Genomic DNA, 17,510 nt, shown 5'->3' on the forward strand with positions numbered 1-17,510 from the left:
AAACACAAACCAAAATTTGCCATCCAATAATCAGAACTCGCCGAGAGAGAGACGAGCAATCCAAAAACCCAACAACCTGTTCGCTTGCTTTGCACTCCCCCCACCCTCTTCGCTCACTGCAGATAGAAGAAAAAGAGATTTGTTTCTGCTTCCGCTGCTGCGAGCGATCCGAGGGGCGGGGAGAAAAAAGAAAAAAAAGGAAAACAAGCCGCGCAGCCTCTCCCCGCGCCGACAAATCGCTGTGGGCGGCAACCAACTCTGCGAGCTCCGCGGCGGCGGTTCGGATCGGCGGATCTCGTCGGCCGGCGGTGCGGTCGCCACCACCATGATGAGCAGCAGTAGCTCCCCTCCACCGCCCTCAATTCCCACGGGGGTACCGACTCTTCCCTCTCGCTCTTGCTCTCGCGCTAGATCTGGGGGGTGCACCATTCTGTCTCGGATGCTTCTGGAACCCTTCGAATCGGGGGTTCTCTCGTGGTTGCGCGATCCGAGGCCTCGTCTCCGTGAGGAGTTTGATGCGCCAAAAGCTCTATGCGGCTGTGCTAAGGGTTTGTGATGCGGTTTGGCTTGAAATGCGCGGTAGCTCTGGTTTCATTTTAGCGATTTCAGTGCGTGGATCTCGCCAGATCACCGGGTTATTCGATTCGTTCACTAACTTTGTTTGCACTACTCCATTCTACCAATGCGATGTCATTTCTATGCTAGTTTGATTTTAGGTGTTTTGCTTGCTATCCTTGGGAGTGTGACGGATTTTCTCTGATTCACGCACTGCTAGTTGGCTAGTAACTGAATCGAATTTGGAACTGCCGGTCATGTCAAGCTGTTTTGATAACTGATATGTATTCTGGGTTTCACAAAATGCAGGGTGGAGGCTTCTTCAGAGGTTACACGAAGCTTTGCAAGGGCCTCGCTGTCATATTGCTTCTCGTGCACCTTTTGATCCAGCTTTTTCCATCAGCTGTCACCTATCTTGCTCTTGTTCCTGGAAGGTACTAAACCAGATCTTTGTATCACTAATAAATTTTTGTGTTGGGGTCTGACCAATATCTCGGAAGTACTGGTTATTGGTTATGTTGAACTGAAACCTACTTTCTTCATGTACTGAGCTCAGCTGTTTGTTTCGTTATTGCCAGCACCCCCTTAATGTTACTTCTTATAAGTTATAACATGGCCAGTTCTTATGTCAGCATGGATTTGTAGCATCTAATCTGCCTTCTGAGGATATGCTTTTGTTGTAGAGTAATGTTCTGTACCATAGCATCAATCAACATATAAGAACTTTTACAGCTAGTCAACATGGATTTGTAGCAAGTTATTGTGGCAGTAATAGTTTGTGAGTGTTGCGCTCTATGCAGCACTGGTTTTCACGAAGTTCTGAATTTCAGTGTTTGATTAAAGCTGTGTTGATATATCCATTATATTGTATTCAGAATTGCATCTCCCACACATCAAATTAATATGCTTATTTCATTTATGGCAAAATGTAAGTATCAGTAGGTTCTATAAAATAATTCAATATATTAAGTGCAGATATTAAATAGAATATGACTTTCATATGCTGCCTTCTTGTTAACCATGCTGAATGTTTTGTATACTTCTCAATTGAATAGTTAATTTTATTTTCCTACAGGACGATCCCTTTTGCCTGGAACCTGATAACTGGTGGCTATGTTGAGCTAACAATTCCAGGGGTAAGTTCTTCCCCCTATCATTTATTTGGAGCCTCAATTTTTTTTTTGCTAATTTATTTATGAGTAAATATTGCCATGTGTGGGACTAGCTAACTGTAGTATCATACTAGTAATAAACTGGATGATTGTTTCTACTACCTGGTGTATTGGAGCTAAATGTTTAAGTCTGTTCAATTCAAATCGAATCATTTTTAAATATGGTGGGGCAATTACTTTATTTGGTATCATCTTTGTTTATGCTGCCCACAACTCCTAAGGCTATTGAGTGGAAAGTTTCTGTAAGAATAATTGTATTGTGTATATCTTGTTCTTTTTCCCGCACGATGAGCTATTTTCCTATTTATGGTACTTGCCACAAATAAATACATAAAGCTATGCATTACCTATATTATTTTATGCCTCTTATTGCTAGGCTGTTAGCTAATGATAATGAGTATAGTTCTACTTGGCTGTTGTTTCTCCTGGACTACATAATTTGTTGGTTCATAGTTTCTTCTTTATGTTACACAAAAGATGCTCCCTTTGTTCTTTTTTTAATGATGTTATTGATGTTTCATGGTCTCAATGATGTGATTTTGACCATTTTCTTATAGCTGATCAATATGCATTAATATAAGGGAAAATTCCAGGATTGTCACTCAATATCTCATTGGCATGTGGTCCTAGGACCATCTAAAAGCTTCTTGTTAAGTTCCATATTTGTGCACTTTTAGATGGTCCTAGTTTTCAAGTATATAAAACTGAGCGAGTACTGTAAGATTTGTAGATTCATCTTCTTCGGGGCCCTTGTTATGACTATACCTAAGTAATTGAGCTCCCTCAACTCACTCTAACATTGTGCTATCAGGTTATTATCAGCATAGTTGGTCTTCTTTTATTTGGGAAATTATTAGAACCTTTATGGGGCTCAAAGGAGTTATCGAAGTTCATTTTTGTCGTCAACTTTTCAACATCTGTGTGTGTCTTCATAACTGCTATTGCTCTATACTACACAACACAAGAAGAGAGCTACCTGTAAGTATTTTTGTTTCTATACAAGCATACATATTTATTGTTCCTTGTTTGCTAGACTAATGGATTTGTACTTTTGATTTTTCAGCTATGCTCCTCTTTCTGGATTTTATGGAGTTCTGACTGGACTGCTGGTGGGTATCAAGCAACTTATGTCAGAACAGGAGCTAAATCTTTTTGTGCTGAAGATTAAGGCAAAGGTTTGCATCTACTATTGTTAGTGGAATAACTAAATTTCAGAGTTATGTGTTTGATTTGATCTGACATTTACTTTTTCCTGGCCGCACAGTGGATTCCATCACTTGCTGCATTGATCTCAGTTATTGTAAGCTTCTTCATAAAGGAACTGGTCTCTTACCTCCCAGTTATATTGTTTGGCATTTATATGAGTTGGATTTACCTGCGGTACTTCCAAAGGAGATTAGAGACAGGCTTGAAAGGAGACCCAAGCGAGGAGTTCTCTTTCTCAAGTTTCTTCCCTGAATTTCTAAGGTAGTCCAAATATCCCGCTTTATATAACTTTGATTGATTTGTAGTTTGGAAGAATATCCTGACCAATTAATTGAACATGCAGACCTGTGCTGGATCCGATAGCTTCAATATTCCACAGGCTTCTTTGTGGAAGATCTGAAAGGGCTGATGCTAGAGGTCAGACATTGGATACCACACCTTTGCCTGGTTCAGATTCTATTGAGGCGAACAGAAGAAGGTTGGTTTTCTTTCTCACTCTCTCTCTGCCTTGATTAGAGCATAATTTCATCCACACTTGTGCCATCTAATGAATAATCAATATTTGAGCCTTTGGTACCTTTATCTGCCATTTGATTTGCTAATTTGTATTCCTGGAATAATATCAATCAATTTTATATTTGTGTTTCCCCATAATGTATCCTTCATAAGGATTGCTTATACTCCATGGATGCACTTCTTGATGCCATTAAACATTAGAACCAAAGTGGAGTTGGCAATTGGATGCTTTTTTTAAGATAATGGACACTTGTTAAATTTCCAGCCTTTGGACATTGTATACACAGCCAACAATAAAATATAAAAGAAATTGAGTCAGGACATCAACTGCACTCGATTGGATGTTCTTAGTGTTCAGTCTTCTGTGGCAATAATTAGTGGCTCTATTTGGTGTTGTGTTTTCTGCATGTATGCTCTCCTTGTATCCTAAATCTCACTTGACTGTGTTGTTTTTCTCACTGTAGAGAAAGGGGTCAAAGGGCACTGGAGCAAAGATTAGCTGAGAAGCTGGCTGCGGTCAAAAGTTCTGAGGGCACATCACAGGATGCCTCTGATAAAGTTTGAGCCTTCCATGCAACGACATGTGCATTTTGTGAGTTCCCGGTAGTGTTGTCAATGTCACATTCTCTGAGGACAGAAGTTACAAGACACCATCGAATTACCCCTCGCGGCCTTTTGCTCGTTTTTTCATTTGGTTCCCCTGCTTATCATCTGTAATCAGTTTACAGTGCATAGCAACGGTGGTCCGAGAATGTGACATTTACTGATTTTAGGAAGTAAACCCTGCTTAACAACGTGTGATGTTTTTTTCTTAGGACAAGCTAGTTGCATGCATTGCCACAGTTTGTGGTGGTGCCCTTTTGCCCCTGGTAAAAAAATGCTTTTCTTTCCCTGCATGTTTTAAAGACCACTGGACGCTTTGCGTGAACAAAGTGATGTCAAATTGTCAGGAGTTGGTTCTTTCAATTTGTTATCTGTCCTTTGATCTAACGTCACTGCATTTATTTCGCAAAAGATTTGCTTTCTTAGATTTCTGGATTCAATGCGCAATGATAACAGCATTGCATCTGAGTATCTAAAAGCCCCGAGTATCTGACCATCTGTACATTTGCGAGGCCCGTACAGTTTAATTTCCGGAGGGATTGGTACGATGAAGTCAAGGTTTCAAAATGCGATTATAACCGTGAAATAATTGTGGTTATCGGCGTTATTAAGCTGATTCATATGAAAAAACTGCTTAGTAAACTGGCTAAGTAAAAGAAAATAAAAGTTCAAACTGAAACATTTTGACAACTACTAATATGTCCGTGCTGTGCAACGGGCTAGGTTTACATAACTAGAGGAAGAGAAATTAGTAAAGTACTAATAGATAGAGAAATTAATCTGAATTTCACCGGTTTTTTCAATAACGAATCAATAATTGGCGTTGTCATTAGTGGTAACCACTCTTTCGCACTAAGCCCAAGTAGGCCCATATTAACCCCAGTTAGCCCAAACAACCCTCCCCTACAGTCCTACTCCTACTCCTCTCCTGATCAAAATGCACCGAAATGGAAAAGAAAAGAAAAAGGACAAGAAAACCGAATTAAAAGAGAAAAATCTCGAAGCCTAAGCCGCCTCCCTCCTGTCCCCATCCGCCGCTCCGGCGCTCGATGCCTCCCTCCGCCGCCCCCGCCACCGCCGCCGACGCAGCCACCTCGGAGCCCGTACGCGCCCCTACCCGCGCCGCAAACCCCGTCGTCCGGCGGCTCTGCCGCCTCGGGCGCTAGCCGCAGCAGGGGGGCGCCCTCCGACCGCCGGTGGTGGGGGCGTCGGCGATGCCGCCGGCTCGGAAGAAGCGCGGGGCGGCCGCGGCAGCGGCCGCGGCGGCCGCTGCGGCGCAGTGGAAGGTGGGCGACCTCGTGCTCGCCAAGATGAAGGGCTTCCCGGCGTGGCCGGCCATGGTGAGTGGGACTGATTGCTTGGTCTCTGATCTAGGGCTCTCTGTAATGGTTTTAGGTAATTTCGGATTCGGAGATTTATGATGTGAGTGAACTTACCACACCTCGTTGATTCGTGCTAAAAAAAACTGAAGTTTAGGTGCCTGCTTGATCTGATTTAGCTCCCCCAATTTTAATCTGTGGCTCTTAGTGAGGAGCGTGTTTAGGGTTCTGGGTACGATGAGTTTGGTGATAGGTAGCTCGTGATGTAAATATGTTGATCTTTTCTTAAGTTCGCGATAATCCCGTGCTCATATTATGATTTCTTGCTGCAATTTCATGTGTTTGTCATGTAAGTCAATCATTAATGCAGTTTAGATTCACCCTTTATGCTATTGGGGCTCCATAGACCTTTGGACTGGGTCAGATTCGGGCACCTTGGCTCTGGTCATTGGTACTGATACTGTGGTGTGAAATATAAAAAAAACTATACCTAAATAAATATAATCTCTTGTTTAATTCTAGTCATTCACTACTCTCTCCTTATGAATTCCTGCCTCTTGTACTCCTTATCTTACTCCCTTGCCTGTACATCACATGGTATATGTGCAAGGAACTTAAGCTGTTAGCTCAGGAGAAGGAAATGTTGGTAGTGGGCCTTGGCGCAGATACAAATGTCTTCCACTTGTATCATGCCCGAATGTGGTGCGAGCCTCATTCAGATATGGATCCAGTTTGGCTCCCTCAAATATGAAATATGGATCCAAATCGATTCATATCCCTTAACTGTAATACCAGATATCTTTTGATTGCTTCCATAACCTGTGTATATATATAGCTCTGGATTCCGTATTGGGATGTCTCCATAAATTATACTCCTCAACAGTTGCATCCTTGTAATGGTTATGCATGTGTGAGTTATGCCAGCGACTTATGATGTTCCTGTCTGCGTTGATGACAACATAGTTTAGAAACAACTGTGTGATCGCTAGGCCATCATTATGCTTTGAGGTGTAATAACCTTTCGCTGTTGTTGAGTTGTTGACATTTGTGTTAAAGTTTCTCAGAACACAGTTTAGCTTCCTGGTATTTTGAGCCTTCGGTATCGTAGTGGGTTACTGAAGTTCTGTAGGGCTTTCTTGTGCTCCATGGATACATCCATAGGATTTGGAAACTCTGAATACTTTCTACTGTAAGTTGCACTTATCTTTGATCAATTGATGCATTGAATATTTAGTTCATTCAGCATTGTGGTTTGTACATGAACATCCTGGCTGGTTAGGTGTAGTTGGTGCCATTGATCTTCTCTCTGTGGGACAGAAGGACAAGAGACATATGATAAGTTCGTTTTTTTTATCTAGATTAGGCTCCTTGAGGATCAATGACTAAGCTTGGTTGCGTAATGTTTTTTCATGATGGGCCTCATTAAAATTCTGAGGGTACCTACTTATTAGTTTGGATTAGTATGTCCAACATATCGTTCTTGCCTGTTGCTAATTCCTGATGTTCATCTGTTGTCCTAAATTTTGCTTCAAGATGTTTGTGTGCCATGCTTTATAGAAAACAACTTGAGTTTCTCCTGCTCTTCAGTTGTGAGGCATTTGCTTATTTATTGTGCAACCGTTACTTTTCATGTACCTCCTTTCTCGGAGATAGTTCCATGGTGTAAAATTGGTGAACTTGCTGTTAGCAAGTCCTAAAACTGTTAGACAACACCTGTCCCCTGTTTTAGCTTTTGTGATGGTGTCTCCACATGATACTTTATGAATCATGTCCTTGCATTCAACTATTCTTATTTCAGAGAGTAATTCGTCTACTCTTTTTGGTGGTATTTCACTTTTGACTTTTGCCATTAAGCTAGGGTCTGTAGCATGAAGCTGCTCTATAACTTTTATGCTTTCCATTTCTATTTTTAGCATTCCTATGTCTGGTTTGTTTACAAGGATTTGCGGTTTCTTCAGAGCATGTGTTAGTTGTTTCAATCATGAGCACTTCAATTCATGAATATCCACACTGTTACAGATAAGTGAGCCAGAGAAATGGGGCCTTTCTTCAGCTAAAAAGAAGCTGCTGGTCTACTTTTATGGAACTAAACAGATGTGAGTATTTATTTGAATTTAACTGTATTGCATTTACATTGTTTTATGGATGGCTTGATGCATTCTTTTTGCTGCATGCATCATGTTACCTTCTCTTATCACGAGCACAAATAGCATCTAGTGTTAGTGTCTTCTATTTGCATTTTTTTTATGTGATTCACCATAATTTATGTAGGTATGTCAGATATTTCTTGTCACAGTGATCACTTGAGGGAACCATGATCTTATTGTATACCCCAGGCATTCGATTGTCTGCTGTTGTGATAGCTATGATCTGACTAATCAGATGCCTGTTCATTAGTAATTTAATATGCAGTTTGGAATATCTATGCGCTAATCTAATCAAATACTCGTTCTAGTAATTAGGCAGTGCTATGTGCATTAGAATTTTTTTATTAAGCATTATAACATAGGCATACTAAAGTAGATCCAGGTGGTGGGAGGCCTACTTATATTATTTCATGAACGCATACTATCATTTCTGTGGATGTGGTCCCCACATTCAACAGCTTATTCTTGATAATGCACTAGGGCTGTGTTCTTTACCCTATCTTCCCAACTTCTACTCTCTTGTTTTCCGCACGCTTCCCAAACTGCTAAACAGTGTATTGTTTGCAAAAAAAAAAACTATATGAAAGTTGCTTTAGAAAAATAATATTAATCCATTTTTCAAGCTTTTTAGCTAAAAGTTAATTAATCATGTGCTAATTTGCTGCTCCTTTTTGCGTGCTTGAAGGGTTAGTTCCCAACCCACTATAACGAACACAGCCTAAATCTCTAACACAGAATATATAACACTTGTATCTGACATAAGTTCTTAATATTCCAGTGCTTTCTGCAACTATACTGACCTTGAGGCATTCACTGAAGAGAAAAGAAAATCTCTTCTTGCTAAGCGACATGGCAAAGGAGCAGATTTTGTTCGAGCAGTTAAGGAAATTGTGGAGATTTATGATTCTTTGAAGAATGAGAATAATAATAAGAGTGATACGTCTGGAACAGATGTGAAGCCAGATGTTGAAGATGCTGCCCACAATAGCAATTCTGACCGTGGAGGTCGTGGGGAAGGTTCTGATTTGGTCAATGATAACAAGCAAGACAGTCGACCTACATCTTCCATGGATCACAATGTGACCAATAGCCCTGGCTCAAATATTCCCGCAGTGGAGAGTGGCCGCTGTGTTGTGAATTCTGCACCTGACGAGCCTTCTAGTTCATTCTCAAAGAAGAGTCAAAATGATGTTCAGCAAAATATTTCTTGCGCCCTTGGTAATCTTACATCTCCACGGAAGTTGAGAAGTTCATTAGGTGCTGATCTACGACCAACAGAGGATTCTTGTGGGCCAATGAATAGTATTAATCAACCATGTGTTAATGTGATCTCTGATAACAAGCAGGTGCATTCTTTTCAGCATACATGCATCGGTGACAACAAATCAAACTCAGATTCTCTTCCAGCTAGAGAGGATTCCAGTCAAGGTACCTGCAGTAAACCTGAAGATTCTACAGTGGTTGTTGATGATGAAAGTTTGAATTCTATTGACGATGTACAAGATATTCATCATATTGAGGCATCTAAAACAGAAGTCAAACAGAATGGAACAATCGATTCCATGAGCACTACTGTCACTTTCAAGAGAAAAAGAAAGCCGCACACAAATCACATTAGTAATCCTATTATTAGTGTGGCACCAAAAACAGATGAAGAATTGCAACCCAAGTCTAGTGGAAATCTCGCAGATTCCCCGAATTCAGGGAATGAAGTCAACAAGTCAGATGGAGACGAACACTTACCATTGGTCAAAAGGGCAAGGGTCCGTATGGGAAGAGCTCTTCTGGAGGACACAATAGTTGATGAGTGTGTTATTTCTGATAACAAAACGGAGCTGGCTACACATGAAAATAGATGTGATAAACATGACTTGTATGCAGGACTAGGGAAGGATCATTCAGCTGACATGCCCCCTAGCATGGATCCTTCATCCAAAATAGACTTGATTATGCCATCAGGAGATGCTCAGACTGCTTGCAAGAATAAAGAATACCATCCAAAGGTTTTGTCATTGGATGGCGAAGCTGCTTTGCCTCCGTCTAAACGCCTTCATCGTGCCTTAGAAGCTATGTCTGCTAATGCAACTGAAACTATCTGTAGCTCTCTTGAAGTGCAAAAATCGGAGTCAATCCTGAAAGTGAAAGGTTGTGCAGCTTCAGGAGTAATTTCCCCTTCCAATAACTCTCTGGATGCAATTGCCAAAGTTTCAAGATCTGTAATGACTAAAAGTCCTACTATTTCTTCAAGTGGACATTCTTTAGATACCCCAGATGGCGAAAAGCATATCTTACTTAAGGATATCCCCTCTACTATTCCTTTGGATTTGAAAAATGCTTGCAGTCAAAATTCACTAAAAGAGAAAGTTGTTGAAGAACTCCACATGGATGACAAAAACATCACGCTGACTGTTTGTAGTAGGGCTGATAACAATGTCTGTGGAAAAGCTCCAACCTATTCCATGGAGTCGAAAGCTAGTGGGAATGAATCCATGGAACCAAATGGTGACCCTGCTCATGATTTTGTCAAAAACGTTAATGGGTCTGCTGAACCAGTTAGCCAAGCAAATGTTGTTCCAAGCTCCAATGGAAACTATAATTCTGTGCCACATGATGATATTCGTCTGGCTAAACCAACTGTTATTGTGTCTGACAGGACAAGTGCATCTTCTTTGGTCACTAAAATTTCATGTATTCAATCGGATGCAAGTTCCCAGACATTTGAACCGTAAGCCTTATATTTCCTGTCAAAGCAAATGCTCCATTTCTTTGTTATAATTTTGCTGTACCTAGACTTGTTGCATACCTTCACATAATTAACTAATTGAAGCGATCTTATCAGTGGTGTATTCTCTCAATTTAGCCATGTTCTTATCTATTACATGTCAGCATATATTCTTCCCTGTAGTACTAGCACTATTTACTTTGTGATATATTTTTCTGTAGTGCAAAGTTGGCTTAATGTGTTGGTTTTGAACTGTATCTTTTGGTACATAATGCAGAAGTACGATTGAAGATCATCTGCACTTTCTTTGGTACCAAAGAGGGAGTGGGACTGTAGGTTTAGAACTTGATACATAGCTAGATCTCACCCATGTGGTATGGGTTGTTTGCTTTCTTTATAATTATGGCATTAAGGCAAAGTTTACTTTTTTTTTTTCTGGAAAACTTGGACTAATCTGGTTTCCATTTTTTTTTTTTGCCAATAAATCCTAAGGTAGTCATTGTCTTTCAGTTCTTCCATATCTCAAACCAAAACCTGGTTAATCTTTCTGAACAAAATTTGGCATTGCCAATTTTGGCAGGGGGTGATTTTTGCCACCAACCAAACATACATTTTCTATCTTTGTAGTTAAATTATCTGCTTATATCACGTAGCAATGCTATCTACTTATGTAATCTGGATGGACATATTCAATTGTACTGGGATTAGGAACATGTGTGTAATTAATTCTTTTCCAAGTATTAAAATTTTCAAGGGAACATGGCCACATGGTAAAGACACTACTGTCAAGGGATATAAAAACTCTTCCTTTAGTCCTGTTGTGGACCATAAGTCATATGATTGACCATATTATAAAATCATTTTTTCTTCATTGTCCTTTAAAACTTTTCTTTGTTTTTGTCTTCTCAAGTTTCATGTTAATCATGCTGGCATACTTAATAATAGCTTTGTTATTTCAGGCACGGTTCTTCAGCAATCGCACTGAAAGAACACAACCACAGAATGTACCCAAAGGGTAAGAGTCTATCTCCAGACATGATGCCTATGAAAGAACTAATTGCTGCTGCTCATACTCGAAGATTCTCGCATTCAAGTTCTTTCATAGACAGTTTTCTCTGCTCCAATGGTGTTCCTGAACCTTCGGTGAATGTACCTTCACTGAAGGAAGGGTCAAGTGGTCAATGTTCACCTTCCAATCATACAATAAGGTTTGCGGCAGATAGGATTCATACTCAACAAAATAGTGGTGCAATTCCTTTTGATAATATGCAACAGAAGGGCTTGAACAAATTATCAGGTCACGATGAAGCTAGTTCAGCACGGAGGGCCTTTGAAGCTTTCCTTGGTTCCTTAACAAGAACAAAAGAAAGTATAGGCCGTGCAACACGTCTTGCTCTGGAATGTGATAAGCAAGGCATTGCTGGTGAGGTTAGACCATGCACATACTTATTCATTCTTAACTTTTCATTGCAGGCATACTGCTCTGGTCTTGATTATATTGGCTTTTATGTGTTTGCACATGTTTTCCATTTTTTACAACCATCATTGCTAGATTATAAACTGTACTGTTGGTAGCTTCCTTTGGTCCATGAAATATGAATAGAATGATTCATCTGCCACCACTTTTCATTTTTATGGTGCTATCTTTGGTTCGTAGTTTTCTACCATGTGGATGCACTTTTTTTTTCTTATTTTGAAGATCCACTCTGTTCATTGGAATGGATCTCCGTACCGCACTCTTCTAATGTGGCACAACAAACTATGTACAAAATGGATGTTTTAAATTTTTAAATGGCGTGTCCTATTTCACATCTGCTTCAGTAGATCCTAAATTTGAGAATTTTGTTCAACAAGGATCATCACTTGCAGATTTGCTTCATTCAACCTTACAAGTAAAAAAATATGCTATTTGTGGCATTGAGCTGATCAGTGTGGTTGTAATTGTGCTTATTTGTCCACATGCTTTTGTTTGATAATCAGGTAATGGATATCATCATCGAACACCTGGAAAAAGAATCTAATTTGTATAAAAGGGTGGACCTGTTCTTCCTTGTCGATTCAATAATACAATGCTGTCGCAACCAGAAAGGTGTCCACATCATTTTTGCATATTTTTCTTTGTATTTTGAATGCCCAGGGTTTTCAAGCTACTTCTATATATCTTATAGGTGGAGTTGGCAATGCCTTTCCTTCACTTATCCAAGCAGTCCTACCCCGGATACTATATGCTTCTGCACCTCCTGGGAATTCTGCATGGGAGAATCGAAGGCAATGTCTTAAGGCAAGTGGTTTCAGAGCCTGGCTTACAAGTTTACAACAAAGATGATAATTTTAATCTTTTTTCAGCTTTGTTCAAATGCTGACGTGTTTCTGTTACTAGGTTTTGAAGCTCTGGCTTGACAGGAAAACCCTTTCAGAATACATCATTCGACATCACATTAAAGAGCTTGAAGCTCTCAATGAGGCATCATTTGGAACCTCTCGTCGTCCATCAGGGACAGAAAGAGCTCTGAATGACCCTCTGCGGGATAACGAAGGAATGCTTGTCGATGAGTATGGAAGGTACATCTCTATTGCCCATTTCAAGAAACTGTTTCTATGACTCCATGCTTTGCTGGGGGATGTTCCTTGGTTCAGTGGTCCTGTTGCATGTACTGAAATTATTTTGCATACCTTTTTTGCTTACTTGTATCATACATGTGGATTCATTTTGTTTCTTTCATAAGTATGGAAAAACAAAAATTATAAATTTTTAAATGATCATTCTAATTGGCCTTTTGGATCATTTGCTGTTTGCATGTGCAACTTTGAGCTGTAGTTGTTTGTTGGGACCATTTGAGATGCTGTGGATTAGCATGAATGTATGGTGGGCAGATGACAGAAAAAACTCGGTACACATATATGGATATCAATACTACAAAATCTGGCAGAGAATGTAAAAAATATCAAGCATATGAAATATCTCATTAAGGGCATTACAGTTGTGCATAGAGTGGTGAAAATTAGTAAATGGACAATAGCATAACAAACTGAAGGTTAGAAAACTTAAAAAGTGAAAATTTGTTTGTCAGACACCAATTTGGTTTGCCTTTCAGCTTTCAGGTGTGTTCTCATTTTGTATGGGTAACTAACCTCATTTGTGCATGCTGAACTGTCTCTATCATCTTTCTGTACTTAGTTATATGTTTAGTACTAATTCATGCTTATATGAATGATTATTCTTCACAGCAACACTGGTTTTCATCTTCCAAATTTGATTGGCACAAAACTACTTGAAGATGAGGAAGGAAGCTCCTCTGAGGAGAGGAGCTTTGAAGCTGTTACCCCTGAACATGAAGCTACAGGTGCTAATGAGCAAGAAGCATCTCAAATGCATGTGGCGAAGCATCGACTTGTCCTGGAAGAAGTAGATGGTGACCATGAAATGGAGGATTTAGCCCCATCCTCAGAAGCAGAAGGGGAAGCTATCTCCTCATGCCAACCAGATTTAACTGTTGCTAGGTGTGCAACGACCAAGCAAAATGTTGATTCAGTTCCACCCTTACCTGATGACAAACCACCTTCTCCTCCTCCATTGCCATCATCTCCACCACCTTTGCCACGTCCACCCTGTCCTGTTTTTCAAGATTCGCAGGTGCAAGGAGCATTGGCAGCTGATCGAGTTCGACCAGATCCTCCAAGAACTACCTATGTATGTAGTTATAATGTCAGTGCAGGAAGGCCATTATGAAATTTCATATACTGTGAATCTAAAATGTGTTTAATTGTTCTTTGCAGAATATTCAAGAGCAACACCATCATTCTGTTGCAAACAATAGAAGCAACATGGATCCTTGTGTAGTTTCATCACATCCTCCAGCGCCCTACAATTGTGGGTACGCTGGGCATGCAAATCAGATGCCTCTGCCACCTCCGCCACCACCACCGCTGCCGCCGCCGCCTCCTGTTGCACCATTTCATCCTCCTGGACCCCATTTTTCTGGGCCGTCAGTACCACCACATCATGGAAATAATTATCACCAACCACCATCTGTGCCGCCACCTAATAATGCATATCACTTGCAGCCACCACCCCATCCACCATTTCCAAATCAGTACCCATACCCTCCTGAACCCCAACAAAACACACAACCTTGGAATTGCAATCCGTCCTATCCTGAGAGGCATCAATACGGTGAGCATGACAGAGGACCCCATGCATATGATAGCCGACATCACTTTCATCATAGAGGGCATCACTTTGATGACGGAGGGCATTATTTTGATGATGGAGCACATCATTTTGATGATAGAGGGCATCCCTTCGATGATAGAGGGAATTACTTCGATGATAGAGGACATCACTTTGATGAAAGAGCAATTAGGGGACAAATGCACCATGAAGTTGATAGAGGAAGATTTCCCCCACACTTCCCTCCAGGTATGTTGAAGTATTGTGCCTAACTGTCTACATATATTTATGAGGGTTGTTTTAAACTAACTGCCTGTGTGTCTATATTAGGATTTCTGCCGAAATACAATATCAGTCACATGTTTTTTCATCAATTAGACTTTTATGGTGAACAAACCTTTGTTGTCAATGGTATACAGGCCCCCCATTTCCAGACCATTTTGATGGTCCATCCACCCCATTGCATTGTAGGCAACCATCGAATCCTCCACCAGGGCCAGGCCCTGGGTGGTCAATGCCTCCTAGGAGATTTAAGTACCCTCCTGGCCCTAGACACTCGATGGACCATCCAGTTCCCCATGAAGGAGGTATGGTATTTCATATTTTGTTGTGCTCTTAAAGAAGTCATATTTCTTTTACCTTCACCACTACTTCATGATCCCAACACTTTGTTCTGCATGTTGTGTCCTGTCAAGAATACTAGTTTTTGTTTCGAGTCCTAGCAACTCTGCATGGCGATTGTGTTAACCATCCTTGTGATATCAGGTTGGAGGAGGAATGGAAGACACAATCATGATAAACACCCTAGATGACTGGGAGCAGAGGAGCTTTCCACCTCATTTACCTCAGAACTTTTGCCGAGCCTCAGCTGCGGTACCTCTCGATAATAAACCTTTTAAGCAATCTCCTTTGCATATTTTTTCCCCCAATGTTCCCCTTTCATGATGATGCGGTAATTTTCAACTTATACTCTCATAATGGCAGAGTGGCAATATATTTCGTTACTGGAGCTCGGATAATCGCTGACAATATTTAATGGTACACAGTTTATTTTATTTCTTCAGAAATCATAGCTTCAGTTGCTTGGTGCGTTTATCTGTTTGTATTATGTTCATCTGACTCATGGCATGCATTGTTTTCCAGGCTATATAATTTTGATCTGGTCTTTTCTCGTTTTTGAGCCGTGAAGAGTCCTTCATTCAATGTCTCCGTTCATGTGCGGGCTTACCATGAAATCTCCTTGACAAAAGAGATGGAACCGGCCCCACTGTACATATGTATCTTAGTTCTTAGCACTGTTCTGCAAATGCAGAAACGGGAGGGAGTTCAATTGTGGGGAAGAGATGTCCTGTATCAGTTTAGTTACCCATAGATTATGTCGTTAGCCTAGCGGTTTACCGTCTCATTGGCAATGTCTTTGGTATTTAAATGTTCAATTTGTAATCCAAATGTTAATTTAAATACATTAAACTGAACTTATTAGGGTTACACATGATCGAAGAACAGAGGTTTGGAATTTTTGGATTGATAGTTTCATTTGTTGAGTGCTAATTTTCAAGAGGAATGCACTGCAAAATTTTCAAGAGGAATAAGGAAAGGTGGGAAAATGTAGTGAAGGTTGTCTTACTGCATTGCAAGTAATGAATTGTCATACACTACTACAGCTTTCAAGATTAGTATAGAGGCTTAGTTACAAATTGTATCGACATGCCTAATCTTAGAATATAAGGGAAAAAAGCGGTTATTTCCATGTCTCAATTCTTGTGTTCATCTAATTTTTGTCTCGGCTGCAAAACCAGCTAAAACCTACCAGTACTTGCCATTTCTTAAAACTAGTTCTGTTTTGTACGTAGACGGTGGTTTTGGGTGATGTGCAGCCAGCCAGACAATTCTTGTGGGTGATGGGGTGGGGGTCATGATCGAGGTGCTTTGTTTCTACAGAGGCAGGGGATGGTTGGAGTGTGCACTTGTCCCGTTCGAATTGGATTAGTCACTAGCGTAGGATTAATTAAGTTTTAATTATTATAAACTTAAAAATTAAATTTATAAGGCCCCATTACTTTTTATTAAGATTTAGATTCTACCACGGTGTTTGTTAGTACGCTTTTGAAATGAGGTGTTCAATTCACGAATGAGGGGTTCAGTTCACGAATCAAGAAAAGCTACGATGGGGAATACAATTGCTAAAGCAGGTCACAAATGAGGTGTTCAATTCACGACATGGATGGCAAACATCGCGTTTTGTGCGAAAAATTTCTTATATAAGTCTCTAAAATATTAAATAAATCCAATTTTCAAGTTATTACTTCTATTGTAAAATATACTAGCAATATAATACTTATTAGATACCAACTAGCATAGAACTCAAATCTAGACATAGATTTCTCCATATTCATACTTTGTAGTACTAGGTGGTGCTAATCACGTACTAGATTGTTATTTTTTAGGTGGTGTTAATCTGGTACTATATTGCTATATTTTGACATGGAACTAGGGAATATTTGGCAACTCCCAATAGTACAAGATAGTGAGAGCTTTGGGCAAATATATAGAGGCGTTACAATTTATCCTACCAAAAATTAATTATACTAAAGCAAGTCCAAAAATAGGCACCACAAAAATTTGGCATAGCTTTAAATCAAAATGGCCCTTAAGTTGTTGGCAAGGCAATTTCAACCTAAGAATAAGATGGGAATTATGGGTGGTGGGTGTCTGTTTGGCTCACTTGTCTATTTGTGTTGTCAATTGTGGTTGTTCATTTATATATACCGTTGACGGACTATACTCATCTACGGTATCTGTAAAGTATGGAGATCCTTAATTCGCAAATATACGTGAGATTGCAGTAGGAGATTTTTATATTGGTTTAGGCCCTGAGATCGGTAATAGCCCTAATCTAGTTAATATGTATAACTATGGGATGTCTCTCACGGGTTACAATGGTGGAGCAAGCTAGGTAATCTAGCTTACCATCTAGTACTCATCGAGAACTATCCGATTACTTATAGTCACTGACTAGCAATGGACTTTCTTTAGATGAATCTATGATACGGCTTGTGGCTATGGCTTGATTCGATGTCCTCACCTCCCAGGGAGCAT

At 40.1% G+C, this 17,510-nt stretch overlaps 2 protein-coding genes across 2 annotated transcripts; both read left to right on the plus strand.

Annotated features, from left to right (window-relative positions):
- The first annotated feature begins 61 nt into the window (after positions 1-61).
- Positions 62-4,339, plus strand: LOC127780061 (rhomboid-like protein 19). Its single transcript, XM_052307017.1, has 8 exons — positions 62-373; positions 865-989; positions 1,631-1,691; positions 2,539-2,705; positions 2,791-2,902; positions 2,992-3,194; positions 3,277-3,411; positions 3,914-4,339. Exons 1-8 carry the CDS (start codon positions 326-328, stop codon positions 4,011-4,013), a joined length of 951 nt encoding a protein of 316 aa, XP_052162977.1. The 5' UTR covers positions 62-325; the 3' UTR covers positions 4,014-4,339.
- A 675-nt stretch (positions 4,340-5,014) lies between these two features.
- Positions 5,015-15,939, plus strand: LOC127780056 (protein HUA2-LIKE 3-like). Its single transcript, XM_052307013.1, has 13 exons — positions 5,015-5,392; positions 7,391-7,467; positions 8,297-10,243; positions 11,200-11,668; positions 12,221-12,329; positions 12,409-12,521; positions 12,621-12,802; positions 13,469-13,931; positions 14,018-14,660; positions 14,831-14,998; positions 15,177-15,284; positions 15,396-15,449; positions 15,555-15,939. Exons 1-11 carry the CDS (start codon positions 5,267-5,269, stop codon positions 15,221-15,223), a joined length of 4,344 nt encoding a protein of 1,447 aa, XP_052162973.1. The 5' UTR covers positions 5,015-5,266; the 3' UTR covers positions 15,224-15,284; positions 15,396-15,449; positions 15,555-15,939.
- Positions 15,940-17,510: the final 1,571 nt, after the last annotated feature.

This window comes from Oryza glaberrima, chromosome 7, assembly GCF_000147395.1.
Source record: "Oryza glaberrima chromosome 7, OglaRS2, whole genome shotgun sequence".
Lineage (NCBI taxonomy): Eukaryota > Viridiplantae > Streptophyta > Magnoliopsida > Poales > Poaceae > Oryza > Oryza glaberrima.